At 40.4% G+C, this 15,757-nt stretch overlaps 1 protein-coding gene across 2 annotated transcripts in view; it reads left to right on the top strand.

The window, feature by feature from the left end:
- ADAMTS18 (ADAM metallopeptidase with thrombospondin type 1 motif 18) overlaps positions 1 to 15,757 on the top strand; it is a 78,837-nt gene that overhangs the window by 32,899 nt on the left and 30,181 nt on the right. For both annotated transcript variants that reach the window (XM_039711274.1, XM_039711275.1), the window contains 8 exons: positions 13 to 96; positions 984 to 1,143; positions 1,683 to 1,788; positions 5,448 to 5,585; positions 7,158 to 7,311; positions 8,339 to 8,434; positions 9,549 to 9,697; positions 15,189 to 15,361. In XM_039711274.1, coding sequence (XP_039567208.1) covers positions 13 to 96; positions 984 to 1,143; positions 1,683 to 1,788; positions 5,448 to 5,585; positions 7,158 to 7,311; positions 8,339 to 8,434; positions 9,549 to 9,697; positions 15,189 to 15,361 — 1,060 coding nt within the window. The remainder of the gene's footprint in view (positions 1 to 12; positions 97 to 983; positions 1,144 to 1,682; positions 1,789 to 5,447; positions 5,586 to 7,157; positions 7,312 to 8,338; positions 8,435 to 9,548; positions 9,698 to 15,188; positions 15,362 to 15,757) is intronic.

Genomic DNA, 15,757 nt, shown 5'->3' with positions numbered 1-15,757 from the left:
TAATCATTGCAGGTCTCTAGTCTGTTTAAGGATGGAACAATTGGAAGTGATATAAACATTATTGTTGTGAGCCTGCTTCTTTTGGAACAGGAGCCTGTAAGTTGTGTTGGAATTTTTGTCTGAGCTACTTAATTTGTTGCTGTTCATTGGGAGCCTTGGGTGCTCCCACGTTATGTGCAGGGAGGTTTCTTATGGCATGGAGTGTGAGAAGATTAAAACTGCCAAAATCTCCAAAATGACACTTTCTACTTTTCACTGCTTCTTGGGATTTGATTCTAAATTCTTCATTTCATATAAATATTCTCTAGAAACATTGAAATCCTTCCAAGAAGTTAAAACCTTTAAAAACATTTAAAAATGTTAAAAACATTTTCTAACGTTTTCTTGAGGAGAAATGGCTGGAATGAGAAATCTCTTTAATAAGTATTTAAATAAATTGAATAATTTTGAACTGGGCTTTCCAAGGTGTGGTGGTCAGAAGTGGTAAGGAGTCAGAAGTCCCAAACTGAAGAAAACATGTAAAAAAAAGGTGGGAATGGAGCCAATTCTTGTGTCAAGGGTGCTGAGACAAAAAAAAAGACAAAAATATCTTTTGCTGAAAAGAAAATTGTAAGGGTTGATCTACTTGGATAACACTCTTCCTCCCCAGCAATTACAATACATTATAATCACAATATTGCATATGGCTTGGTGTTCAGCATTCTCAGGAATCAAATATACTTGTACACTAATTCCAGCCACCAGCTTTGGAAATATCTGTGTTTCTGGGGAGAGGCCCAGTTTTGTTTTACAGTTGTAAGAGATTCTCTCATCAGCTGACTCAGCCATCACAGACAGTTAACATGGGAATACATAAGCTGATGTGGAACAAATATGAAATATTGACTCTTTTCCCTAAGCAACTCTCACTCTTTCAATCCCCTTTCCCACGCGCTGCTGGAAACACCTTGTCTGTGTGTCTGTGTGTCCATCCCTCCCTGCAGGGCGGGTTGTTGATCAACCACCACGCTGACCAGTCCCTGAACAGCTTCTGCCAGTGGCAGTCTGCCCTGGTTGGGAAGAATGGGAAGCGCCACGACCACGCCATCCTTCTGACGGGCTTTGACATCTGCTCGTGGAAGAACGAGCCCTGTGACACTTTAGGTATGACACCAGAGCAAGCCCTGTGACACTTTAGGTGTGATACCAGAACATGGGCTGGGAAACCTGGGCGTGCCCACAGCCAGAGCTGAGCTGGTTTCAAATAAGAGAGTCCATTTTTGCACATTGTGTGTCTTGTTGTTGGTCTTCTTGAAGAGGATGGGACAGTATTATTTTGGGATTGTCACCTCTTCAAGCAATATTTTTGATTTTGAGAATATTTCTGAGCCACTCTATTTTCTTTTTGTGACTTTTTTGAATGGGATTCCTCCCTAATTGGAGAGCAGTAAAGGCATGGGGGGGGAGAATAATCTTTACAAATAAAGTGTAGTTGGAGAGGTTAGGTTTGATTTATACTTTTTATATAGGAGTTCCTTTATTGTCAAATAAAAGTCTGCTGTAATTCCTCCATGATAAACCTGATGGAGTAGACAAGAGTCTCCATGTGCCAAAATAAACTGGATTATTAGGACCAGTGCAGATGATATGCGAATTTGGAATTGTGTAGAGGAAAAAGCTGTTTTACTGCTTCCTTCCTTCAGGATTTGCACCCATCAGTGGCATGTGCAGCAAATACCGCAGTTGCACCATTAACGAAGATACAGGCCTTGGACTGGCTTTTACAATTGCTCATGAATCTGGACACAAGTAAGTTTCTTCTTCTGTAAACAAATATGTAAGTGAATGGAAACATAGCCTATTTAATATAAATCAGTTAAACTGATTTAATATATATCAGTTAAATAATTTGGATTGGCGCATTCTAAATATAAATCATTTGGAAGCCCAAGGAGTGGTAGTGAACAGGGTTCCATCCAGCTGGTGACTGGTCACCAGTGGTGTTCTGCTGGGCTCAGAACAAGCCTTTAATGCCTTTGAGATTCCCATATTCTGGTAGGCAAGTCCATTCTGGTATCCCTGTGGTTGCTCCAAAAAGAGAGAGGTTACTGCAGGTTACTGCAGCTTCACTGGAGAGGTGATCTCTCTGAGTCTCTTGGAGGCCTCCTCTTCCCAGAAGACACAGTGTTTCATAAAAAACTTTGAACCTGTCCTTTGTTCTCTCTACCTGTTTAATGAGTGATTTGGGTAAAACCCACCTTTGTAATGGTTTCTGCCTTTCTGTATTTATGTCCATTGGATTTCCACTTGCTTTCTATTGTAGAAAGACTGTAATTTTCTTAGAACCTGGTATCTCTCATACAAAACCAGTAATAATCTTTTGTGGAGCTTCAGCTATTCTTCAGATTGCTGAATTAAATCTAAACAAGGGATCAGGTTTTGTTTTGCTGCTTTTTTTCTCCCAATAATTTTGAATTACTTTTCCACAACTTTGTGCATGGTTTTGATTTCCAATTTAGCACAGTTCAGGCTGGAGTCTGTCTCACCACTGGCAGTAGAGAAGCAGAGTTTCTCTGTGTAGGACAAACCTAACATCAAGGCTTAGTTAAAATGTCTTTATTTTTCAGCACATTAATGCACAGAAAGCAGTGGTGCTGTATTCTGCTGATTGGTCAAGGCATGAAGCCTTCCCATTCTGCCTGACTGCTTCAGGACTATTCAGTTTTCTTTGCACTGATGTGCTCTGCAGTGCACACTATGACCTAATGTCTACACGAGTGACCCTTTCACAGGTTTCTGTACATCTGAAGGGAAGTGAGGAATTAAAGAGTAATCCAGCTGCCACTGAGGCCCGTGGGAATTGTGCCAAAGCATTCAAAGAACCAGATATGTAATATGAATATTGTGTGATCCTCCTGTCAAACTAATGGAGTTTCACTGACCTCAGTACATTTTTAATGCTCTTCGATCAGTATTAGGAGAGAATCAGGCCCATAGCTTATTTTTCAAGAATTATCCCATTTAGTCTCTTGATGTTCTCCTCCCTTTTTATTTTTTCTTATTTTCTTTGAGAGATTCAACTTGGAATTTATTTTTTTTTCTTTTTCACCACTGCCTTTGATTCACATATTATTCAACCTTTCCTTGGTACACTTCCATGCTCCTAATAAAATGCTTCTTATCTCTTGGGAAAAGCCTGTGCCAGACACAAAATGTCTTTATGATAATTTGTCATGTTTATGGTCCTGAGACTACCTAATATGTGATGTAAGACAACAGCAGTTGGTTTCTGTGATACAGAGACTCTTGGAAGGAAAAAAACGGTGACAGCTTTGGAGGTGCTGAGGTCCACTGTGGATGTATTAACCAAAGGTTTCACAGGGGGGAATATCACACGTGTGATGCACTGAAAACTTCAGTGGTTAGATATTTTACTGTTTTGTTAGACATTTTAATGATTTTCTAAAGTTTGTGTTTCTACCTGAAACCTTGACAGCTCCTCTGGGTGTTCAGAGCCCATTGTGTCAGTGGGATATAAACTTGGGATTCTCTGGCTGCAGTGCAGGGAACACAGCATTTTATGAAGGGTTCTAAAACACTGGCTCAATTGGTACTTTTTTTGTCCATTTATAGGAAGAGCCATATATTTTAGGAAGTTTGGAGCCTCAGCTGGTGGCAACACATGCAGTAACTCTGATGAGCCTGTAATGATTTATAGCAGCAGAGGCTTGAGTCCAGTAAATGAGATATTCCCTGCATATGCACATGCACAGATTACATTTATAATGTCGCCAGTGTTCTACAATATTGAAGTAACAGATGATGAAATTTCTATCCCAAACACATTGAAATTCACAGATGTCCCATACAGTCAGTAAAATCAGAACAGGGAAAGGAAAACCTCTAAAAATTAGCTTTATTATATCAATAAAATCCCTATAATTTGTAATTATAATGTGATTTTTTTATTATTGCTTTTTATTTTTTATATCATCCTAACTTCTGCTAGTGAAACCAGGGCCTCCCAATGCTCAGACTGAACAAAACACCCCATAAGAGGCAGTTTTCCCAGTAAGAGGCATTATTCCCATTAAACAGTTCCAGTCTAGACAAAATGACACTGTATAACAAAGGTGAGGAGACCAGTGTGATTTGCCTGTGATAATGTAGCAAGTTAGTGGCCAAAAATAGGAAAAATAATAATATTTTTATATTCATACTTCTGTATTCTATTCATTCACACCCATTTCCTTTGCTGCAGATGGAGCTCTGTAGATCTTTCCTCTGATCAGGAAGGCAGTTCTGGTGTGTAAAATACATTCCTGTGGGTGGTGTTTCCCTGGATTGTCATCTCCACAGCATTCCTGTTAGCAGGCATTGTCCCTGGGCAGACACAGGCTCACACTGCTTTGCAGGTTTAGGCTGACAGATCCCTGAGAAAGGACAAGTGTGGCTGAACACAAGATCTGTGATGTCCAACTGGGAAACCTTGGGCACAGGCTGCAGCTCCTCTGTGCAGTGTCCTGCCACTGGCTCCCTGTAACAAGATCTGTGATGTCCAACTGGGAAACCTTGGGCACAGGCTGCAGCTCCTGCCACTGGCTCCCTGTGCAGCACCAGCTGCTTTTCCACTTTCCCATCAGTGTGTGATGACAAAAATTGCTGCTAATTGGAACTTACACCTGTCGGAACCCAGGGCACCCAGAGGGGTGCCCTGGATGGCTCGAGTCCCTGGCAGGGGGCTGGGGAGTCCTGGCAGGGAGCCAAAGACACTTGGGATTTCCATCCTAACCCATGGAGCAAATTACCAACCTTGTATAAAGCATCACAAGTCACAAAAGTTTAAGTAGAGTGATAGTGAATTAATCACAGGGTGAAAAGTGGAATTTTGGGGGATTTTGCTATAGGGGCCTAGGAGGCAAGATGGAGGGATTTGGGTGTTGTCCTGTCCTTCTTCCTTCTTCTTCCCAGCCTCCATCTTCTTGGTGATGGTGGTGCATTTGGATTGGTTTAGAAACAGAAGTAGACATAGTTGATAGGTATTGGAAAATAATGATAAAGTACACATATCTCATAGTATAAAATGTAGACACCAGCCCAGGGGCGGGCAGTGTGCCCTTGATAGACCTGCAGATCAGACCTCTGCGGGTCTGAGAGAAAATATTTTAGATAATAGATAATAAGCAACCTTGTGAACCAGAGCCAAAGAATCCCAACTCTTTCTTCGACCATCAGGCTGGGAAAAAGGGACTCTTAGGGTCATCCCAACAGCAGGGAACCCGAGAATACCAATGCTAACTTGTATGGTGCATAAGTTTTCATCCCTTTGGAGTGAAAGGGATAAACTCCACCTTCCCTGTGGAGTTCAAGCATAGAGCTGTTACCCAGAAAGTGTTTCTTTTTCCCCATGTTTTTTCTTGCTTCTGTTTAATCTAGACTTTCTCTCTCCCACCTGGTTCTCTTTTCAGCTTTGGGATGATTCACGATGGAGAAGGAAATGCTTGTAGAAAAGCTGAGGGAAATATTATGTCTCCCACACTCACTGGAAACAATGGAGTGTTTTCTTGGTCTGTGTGCAGCAGGCAGTATCTCAACAAATTTCTCAGGTAGGTCAGATGTAAATCTGGGCCAGTGCCAGGGAATGCAGCTTTATTAACTGGGCTTGAATTCTTGAACAGCATAAAAATTACTGAAGTGTGAAATTCTCCTCCTTTAAAATGTGCTCCAACCCTTGCAGTGTGTGAGCCCACATGCTCAGGCTGCTGCAGCATTGAGGTGGTGTGGCCTGGAAGGGCTTTTTGTCCTCCTTTGTTTCAAAAGCAGGAGTTTCACCCTCCAGGAATACCCTGCAGTAATGACTGGCATATCATTCTTTCCCAGGCATTCCTGTCAGCAGCTGGGTTTATTAGAGAATGAGTAGGAAGCGTACACAAAAGAGGGCAGACACAGTGGTACCAAAGTCACTACAAAATGTAAATTAACATCAGTGGCCTTTCTCACTGGAGTTTCTCTCTTGGTCTAGCTCATGTCACAAGTAAAGGCCATTTTACATTTTTCACATCCTGTTTCTGGGAGAAACAAAAAAGGAGAAAGGGAAGGTTGTCAGGTTTTTTTCCCAGCGTGTTGTTATTACTCAGTGATGCCTTCAGAGGAACTGTTCTTTAATCACTGTTTAATTCATGATTACATTAATCTTTTCCTTTTCTTTTTGGCATTCATGGGTGGACTATACAGAAATATTAAAAAATGTGTAGGATGATGCCTTCAGAGGAACTGTTCTTTAATCACTGTTTAATTCATGATTACATTAATCTTTCCCTTTTTTTTTTTTTTTTTTGTCATTCATGGGTGTACTATACAGAGATATTAAAAAATGTGTAGGAGGTATTTTGAGCAAGAGCAACACAGGCATTTTAGATATTAATTCCTTAGAGTGAGAAGCAGGCACCTCGGTAGTTATGAGGACCTGGTCCTTGAATTCCCAGTTAATATCTTTGAGTAGCAGCCAGAAAAGGTAATGGAGTTCTGGGGTTTTTTCATGCTGCAGTGATGAAATATATTTTGTATACAAAAGCAAATTGCAAGGTAAAAAGTCACATGAGCCCTCCATCCTGCCATATGGTGCCTGAGACTGACACTTGGGAGGACAATCCTTGGAGTGACCATGGAGTGACCTTCTGTACACAGGGTTTTCAGGCAGAGGTGAAGGGGAAAGGGTGGAGCTGGGAGCTGTGCTCTGCACAGCCCAAAGCACACCCCCTGCAACAGCCTCCTGGCAGCTCCACGCAGGGCAGATGCTGCAGTGGGACACTGTGCCTGCTGCTTCTGCTGGTTCCTGATTTGGGGAATCCACTGATGGCAAAGAAGCAGAGGAGGTCAGCTCGCTCTTGGTTATCCAGGAATACAGGGAGGCAAGGAATTTGACATCATTCTTTCTTGTTGCCACAGCAGTCCCAAAGCCTGGAAATCCCTGCTTCCTTAAAACTTTGCAGGTCAGGCTACCAACAAGATGTCAAGAACTTTTGGTTACTGAACATAGATATTCTTGTTTCAGAGCATACCTCTAAAACTAGTTAAAAGTACTGTATGCCATATTATGTATTTGTGCTGGTCTGTAGCAAATTAAAATATTTTGATGTCAAGATCATAGTCATGATTAATTTACCTTCTCATTATAGTACAGCTCAAGCTGCCTGCCTGATTGATGAACCTAAGCAAACAGGACAGTATAAATACCCTGACAAACTGCCAGGGCAGATCTATGATGCTGATACCCAGTGCAAATGGCAATTTGGAATGAAAGCAAAACTGTGCAACCTCAGCTTTGTAAAGGTACCTATTGATGCACTTTTGGGAGGTTACAATGACACGAGAGAACTGCAGTACACTGAAAAAGTACAAGTACAGGGCTCTTCTGAGGCCTGGGCTATTTCTCTGCCTTATCTGGCGTGGCAATTTGCTTTGAAGGTACCGGCCTCTTTTGAGGAATATCCCAGTCCCAGGGGAGTTTCAGAAGGAAATGTGTTCCTTCCAGGAATCATAAGGGGGGCACTTGAATCCACATGAGCCATGAACCTTGCCTGCTGTGCTAAGGGAAATTAGCAGGCAGTAGAGCTTTGATCAAAGCTTGTGTGGGGTAAGAAGGACTCAGTTTCTTGTGTTTTACTTTTATGACAGCAAAAAATCTGGGAGAGATCTATGGGGTTATTTTAGAGCAATGAAATGTAACTTATACTCTTGACTTCATGATGAATGATTAATTTAGATTAACCTATTGTTTTAATGACTGTTACACTCCTTACTGGTCTCTTCAGAGAAGGCATTTTTTAAAATAAGCTGGAGTGCTCATTCTGAAAAAAACGCATGGTAATTTCTTTTACTCCTGTTATTATCCTGGAGTATTTTGATTTATTATACACTAACCACATTATTCAAGTGGTGGCAGCTGTGTTTCTTCCACAGCTAATAGACAAGGAAGAGGGAGTGAACAGCACTGTGCACAGACTGCCTTTCCAGATATCTTCTGTGGTTTAGAAAAATCTTGTCTCTTCACAGTATTACAGTCCCTGAAGACACGATGAAATTTTAGCCATGAACTTTTTAACACTGTTTGTGTTCTATTATAATCTCACACTCAATATAATTTTAAGAAATATATAGTGAAATGGTGCATAAACAAGAAGGGAATATATAGGGTACATCTGTGCTAGGAAACTTTAACCCAGGCTTTTCCAAATTCAGAAAAGTTTATTTATATGTCTTTTAAGGGAGCAAAAGCATATTTTATTAGTTATTCTTTTTAAATACGAGGAAATAATGGAAATTATGAGCACTGTAGTGAGTACTGTTTCCTTTTCAGGATATCTGCAAATCCCTTTGGTGTCACAAAGTGGGTCACAGGTGTGAGACAAAGTTCATGCCTGCAGCAGAAGGAACAGCTTGTGGTATAAGTATGGTAAGTTGTTTTATAAATAAAATGTTGTCATCCTATCTTGAGTTTAGACTGTGTTTGGTCAAATAAAAGGTCCCATCAAAACCAGTTTTAGTCAGATCCCTCCAGATTTGCCATCCTAGACCTTGAGATTGCTTTGTAAATGATTGCACTGTGATGCATACTCAGGATGTGGCCTCCCAGTGGTACCTGTCTGATGGCAGGGCCTGGTGCCTCTCCCAAGGAGCTGTGGGATCAGATATCTAGGGCAAATCTAAATCAGTAAGAAAACACATTAATTATAACAGGAGTTAGATCACCAATTAGTTTCCAATTCCACTCTGATATGAGCGTACCTTAAGCCATACTATTTGCTGTACAGACTAAGGCTATATTTTCATCAGAGATCACCACTGAAAGAGCTTATTTGTTTGAGTCAAACCTTCTTATTTACACTCATCTTATTTGTTTGTATTTACCCTCATTTTTTTGCATTTATTTGAACTGAACCAGAGCTTATTTGTTTGAGTCAAACCTTCTTATTTACACTCATCTTGTTTGTATTTATCCTCATATTTTTGCATTTATTTGAATTGAACTTTCTAATTTACTCTCATCTGTAGTTATGCAAAATATTTTCTTTACCTATGAGGTTTATTCCAGCAGAACATTGTTTTGACTTTGAAGTTACTGACGAGTGTTCTATTTTGCTTTTTCTCTTTGTGCAGTATTTCCTAATTGAATCATAAAAGGGAGACATGTTAGCAGAATTCTAGGAGGCTGTGTGTAAATTACACGGGAAATGTTGAGGCTCTGCAGCTAAGGGTCATGCAGTAACATGAATTTTTGGGGGAATAGTAAGGCAAAAAAGCACTCTTCGAGAGAACAGTTTTGAAAATTTGCTACCTCAGGGATCTTCAGCTCAAAACTTGGACAAATATTAGAACATTACTTATGTATGTGAGTGGATGGATCGATGTCCCACTCCAGAGTCCTTGTCCCACTCCGAGCTCTTCATTGAGTTCAGTGGGTGGCTGCATTAGGATCAAGCACTGGGGCTTTTAAATGTTGGGGGTTTTTTTTCTTTTTTTGCCTCTCCCAGGTGCTGCTGACGGTGTTTTGTGTCCCTGTTTTGCAGTGGTGTCGCAGAGGGCAGTGTGTGCGGTACGGTGACCACGGGCCCAAGCCTGTCCATGGCCAGTGGTCCGCCTGGTCCCAGTGGTCCGAGTGCACTCGCACCTGCGGAGGGGGGGTCACCTATCAAGAAAGACACTGCAATAATCCAAAGTAAGACATACACGTGGAAAGGTAGTATTTTTATTCACGTTCCTAGGGCAGAAAATGAAAGACACTGCAATAATCCAAAGTAAGACATGGAAAGGTAGAATTTTTATTCACGTTCCTAGGGCAGAAAACAAGCACGGTCCGTTTCTGCAGGGAAACAAGGTGTGTGGAAAGGTTTGCAGGGCTTCCTCCCGTGTCCAGTACGAGCAGTCCGTGGCTGGGAGACAGTTCTGTGTCCTGACACCCGAAAGCAGAGCCTGGCTGCAGACTGCTGGAGTAGCTCAACATCTCCAGCCCAACTTGCTCCGTTTATTTTGGGATGCTACATTTATCAAATACCTGCAGAAGTAAGGAAGCACTGTACAGACATTTTTACATTTTACACTTTTAAATTTTACATTTAAGGAAGCACCATACAGACATTTTTACGAGCCTACAAGCAAGAGAAAAAGATCTTAAAAGCTATTAAGACTTCTACTGAGATCACGTTATGATCAGGATGATAAGGACAGATGTCTTTGCATGTCTGTTATGTTCTTTGCATTCTTTTATATTTCATGAGTCAAACGAAAGTTGCTGAATCCTGGAATTGTGTGCTAACTCATGAAACATTTTTTTATTTGCCTCTAATTAATATCTTATCTCTGTAAATACTATTTGTTATAATAACCATTTCAAAGTAGACTAAAAGTGTTAACTGACCAGCATCTTTCCCAAGTACTCAACTCACTGCAGCTTACAAGAAAAGAAGTATTTCCCTCTTTTATTTCATACACAAATTCAGCAGACATAGACACATGTATTCCTCATTGCACACAGTAAAAGCAGCATTTAAACTGCAGTAATAAAAAAGCACAGAAAATATGACACAGTTTATATGAGGCTGTAAAGAAGCCTCTCATCTATAGACTGCTGCAGTATAATATCCATGCTTCATATACTGTGTTATAGGAGAATGTGAGTTAGTTAAAATAGTCTTTATTACCTTCAGTCAAGCCAATTTTTGCAGATCCGTAGCAGAGTGTTTTGTCGACCTTTTTTGTTGTTTCTCAGTTCATTTTCATAAATAAAATTACTTGGATATTTTCCTTTGTTAAGCGGTTTAGCACAAGAATGCAGAGTCTCAGTTAGAGGACATATGTATTTATTTTGGTCTTCCTGCTTTGGTCCCTGCTTTTCTTGCTGAATGCTGCACATTGTTCTTTGCATTTATGCATAAGCTGCCCCTTGCTCTCCTGGTGTGACAGGAGAGTGTCCAGTAGTAGAAATGGTTCAGTTTGGTGCACTGGTGTGATTGATAAAGATTTCTGGGAGCTTCAAACAGAATCTCTTCAACATGAAATGTGTCAGCTGCTGTAGCATTTAGAACTTTCCTTCAGAGTGAACTGTCTGTTCCAATGAAGTAAGATTTGATGTAACCAAGTCATACTTGGTACCAGAGCTGGATCATGTTTACACTAGACTTAATTCCATTGTATTAGTAGTAATCCATTTAGGGCAAAGAGAAAATGGTATAATTCTCTCTCAGAGTTACACTGATGGAATGACAGGAGTATAAATAAGCCACACAACAGTGCACAAATGTCCGGGTAGCTGTATTTGACATCACAACATTTTGTATGAATGTGGAATCAGAAGAAAAATAATATCATCTATTTTCAATGCTACACCACAGAGAATGATTTAAGGACTAGTCCCTGTTCATTGTTAACCTCTAAAAATATACAGGAATTCAGAATAATGATTTCTTTCTTTCTGAATTTCTGAAACGTATTTCAGATGTTTATATATTTTCATAAATAAATGTATGTTATTTTATATGTGATATATTTATGTCACTTTTCCTATTCCAGATTTGTGTAGGAGCTGATGTTTGTTTTGTTCAAAAGCTTGACAGATGATTTTGGATAGCAAAATTTTGAAAATGACAAAGAATGACATTTCTGAAAATTAGATTACAACAAGGGTGTGGATCTGTGAAGAACTGACTGGACTCTAAAATGAAATCACAATGATTGACATCTTATGAACATTGAGGGAAATGTCTCAGTTTCTGGTGATTTAAAGGTGACCCACGTTACCAGAAATTTAAGGACAAGTGAGGAATACAGCATGAGGCTGTTGTGTGTGGAAATCTTGTTACCTGTGTGAGTTTGTGAAATCGTCCTCTTGCAAATAATATCCAACCAATTCAATTCCCATCCTCCTTCCAGTTTTCAGGCAGCCCTTGTGACCACACCCGAACAGCTCTGGTATGGCTTTGGAATTCCCACTGGAGCTGTGCACAAATTCTCACTGACAAACACCCATGGGGATCTCCTGCAGCCCGCAGAGCTGGGCAGATTTGCTGAAATCATTATGTTCCTGTAAATTGTCACAGTGTAATTTCATGGATCTGGTTTTCATACTCCACAGCACTTTACAGTTGAGGTACTTTTCCAATATAGAAATTGATTGCATAATTTAGTAGTTTGGCTGGGAAACAACCCGAAGAGTGCCTGAGAGATTTAAATTAATACCTGAATCATATCTGTGGGACTGCATCCTACACCTCACAATAGTGCATTGTTCAGCACAGCAGAATGGAGTTGTAGGCATGTGTGCAGTCAAAAGACTGAATCAAAACTGCTTGAACACACTTTTTAAAATCTTTTGTATATAACATCTGTAATGGTGATTACAGAAAATGTGAGATGTAAACTGATGCAAATTACTGATGCCATTTAAAATACTTCTGAAAAACAAACGCTGTGAAAGGCATTGTAGACCTTTCAGATTCATGCAGAATAATAAAGCTTTGTGATACTATCATAATATGGCCACAAGATGAGCAGAAGGGTTCTTACATGAAATTAAATTATTACAAAAGTGAAAATTAGGAGTCTGGAATTTCAGAGTCTTAATTCATTTGGTATTGCATGAAATACTTTCCTTGATCACATCAATTTCAGGATTTTACACTCTGTTGTGTTGCGGTGAATGACATGGTTTAGGAACTCTACCCTTAAAAGGGCACTCTAGAATTAATTTAAGCTACTCTTGTAGCATTTTAGGATTTGAGTCTTATATGGAGTGGAGTACTTACATTTTGCACTCATACTCCTTTTCCAAATCTATCTTTGGAGACATTTTCTTGTTGGCCTTTCTCACCAAATTTCTCCCTTTTCCAATTATCCTCATCAAGACCTCATGCAGGTCAACCTATGTCAGGTTTCTGGAGGGGGTCACAGAGGGGTGAAAGCTTTAGGCTGTGTCTGTACTGGGGGAACTGTAATACAGAAATACTGGAACATCCTTTGTGCAGGGCCTTCCACTGTAAGTGTGGATACACCAACAGCTTCTGGAGGCAGTCCACCCAAAACCTACTAGTGCTACAAACATCCTCAAGAAAAGCATGATTTTTTCAGTGTGGATAATAGTATTTCCACAGGAATCTGTATTTGTAGATCTCCATCTCTTTTCCTGTGAATTACTTAACTCTTACTGACATCTTGTTGGTAAAAATGAAGGTGGAGAAGTTTCCATCACTCTCAAGCCAACAGTTTCAGTAATGGGAATGTGCTGTAATATTAAAGTGCTGTAATGGAGCTGGGAAACAGAATGCCTCTTTCAGAGCTTTCTTAGTTTGGAGGAATTTTGTCCCATCCTTAAAGGCAAGAGTGCGGCTGGAAATCACAATCTAGCCATAAATAATTCTATTATATTGCTTATTTGGTGGCATTTACTTGGAAGGAGGTTGCTTCTTTTCCTTACACTAAAGCAGATTTGCTCTCTGGGGTTGAAGGAGGTCAAAAATCCTCCATGTGCTGAAGCTGTAAAGAAAGTCTGTAGGGAATTGAGTCAGCACCCAACATTTTGGCTGCCTTAACTCAAAGCTCTCACCAATTGCACAAAGTCAACATAAACACCCCCTGATTTCACTGAAGTTCCATATCCTGCCTGTCCTTCACAGGCTGGATTGCCACCAACTATGACAGAAAATGTGATTTTAGGACCTTCACCATTATACCCAGTATCAGTGTAGCTGGCAGGTGACCTCAGGAAAAGTCAGTGGAAGTTGTTGTGGTTTTTTCCACAGCACTGGTGATTTAACACAGTTTTAAACACAGTAACAGGTGGGTTTCCATCTCTTTCTCTGAAAGACTGTTTTGCAGCCCAGAATTCTGGAAAAGGCAGATATTGTGCAAGTAAAACATAAAAAAGGCAAGTCCCAGCTTGGTTAGAGGGTTAGACATATGGGAGTTAAAACTGATACCACAGCAAACAGAAGAAACACCTGGATTTTCTCCTCCACGTTGCACAGAGCTGTCTCCATGCTACTCCAGGCATGAGCAAGTCAGGGGTTGCATGGGATCCTTGGATGTGGGGAATAGTTACAGCATAGTGTTTAGGGATTTCAACAAACAATATGTTTCAATTGCACATTCTATCCTCTTAGAATTTTAAATTATTGCTTTTAGTTAATATATTATCGTTATTCAGTGTCTCTTATATTATTCTGGGTTTTTTCCTTAATGTGTGTATAATATGGGAAAAGTTGTCCACTCAAAGTTTATATCTTGTCCTTCAAGTATGTAAGTTCCCAAATTTTTTAAAAAGTCATTACATAAACAAGTGCAAGTGTAGCATTGTTACATTTCTTTTTGCTCGATGCTGGAAATGTATAATACAACAAAGAGTTCTTAGAATTTGTTTTTTTGAAGACTTGGCTCAGTGCTTGCAGATGTTGAGCGTTGTGAAACTGCACAAATTACATCAGTGAATTGCTAAGTTCAAAAGAGCAACTCTTGCATTTTATATTGTTTTACAATATCTGTGCACAGACCAAATGGTTAAAAAAAAAATATTCTGATAATGTGAGCTATGAGCAAAGGAATAGAATATGCTCTTTCCATTCTGGCCAAGATGAAGGGAAATGCCCAGGTGAGGTTTGCTGAAGTGGATGTGACATGTTTAAAATTACCTCGGAATTCCAGCACTTTCCTAAAGCAGGACAACTATGCACAGTCCCGGTTTCCTCTGATTATTTAAAAGCACATTTTTTCAAAATTATTTACAAAATAAATGAACAAGCAAATGTAATCATTCATTCTCTTTTTGTTTGATCAGTGTTATGTTATCCTTTATTAACTCTAATTGTGATAGGTAATTCTTTGCACATGTTCATTCCTTGGTTACAGCAGAGTAAAAATAGCTGTATAACAAGGTTGAACCCGGCCAGTACCAAATAGCCCTATAAATTTAAATTAGTGCAAACATGACTCACCTCTAGATGGTTGCATCTTTGCTGAGTCTGCACTGATCCAAGCAGATAATTCATGTCAACTGCTTTGCTTGGTTTTAGGAACCATGAAAATTAATGGCCCATATAAGAAATACTGATCTCCCAGGGCAGAATGTCCTCTCCTGTTCCCTGTGTTCTCACACACGTGCAACATGCCAATCACACAAAAGGGAGCTTTTGCAAAATCATCTTTTTCTCTTTCCTTTGCAGGCCTCAGTACGGTGGGAAGTTCTGCCAAGGTTCCAGCCGTGTGTACCAGCTCTGCAATAAGCAGCCTTGCCCAGCAGGCAGCCTGGACTTCCGAGCCCTGCAGTGTGCAGAGTACAACAGCAAACCCTTCCGGGGCTGGTTCTACAAGTGGAAGCCCTACACCAAAGTGGAAGGTGAGAGTGGCCCTGCTCTCAGGGACAGGGAGCGCTGGGCACCGATTCACAAGTGTGCTCTGGGTGAGCATCCCCCCCTGTGAGCAGACACAGGCTCCTGGGTCTGGGTGAGGTGTGTTTGCTCTCTGGCAGAGCTGGAGCCAGGCTGCTGTGTGATCCTGCCTGCAGGGACATGCAGGATGGATTTGGGCTGGGAACTCGAGTCCTTGTCCTCACCCTGACTCCTCTGCTGCTGCTACCCCCCTCTCTCTTATTTTGTATTCCATATTGCTTAGTCTGAAACTCAAGCAAAACAATTTCCATGGAATTTCCAGCATGGGAAATGTAAGCTTCCACAATAACACTACCAGAATCTTCCTTCTTTTGGAATGTTCTCAGATTTCAAAATGTAACAGT

Source organism: Passer montanus, unplaced genomic scaffold (genome assembly GCF_014805655.1).
Source record: "Passer montanus isolate IOZ18808 unplaced genomic scaffold, ASM1480565v1 scaffold247, whole genome shotgun sequence".
Classification (NCBI taxonomy): domain Eukaryota; kingdom Metazoa; phylum Chordata; class Aves; order Passeriformes; family Passeridae; genus Passer; species Passer montanus.
Note: the sequence above shows the minus strand (reverse complement) of the source record. Positions and strands in the feature narration are given on the sequence as shown.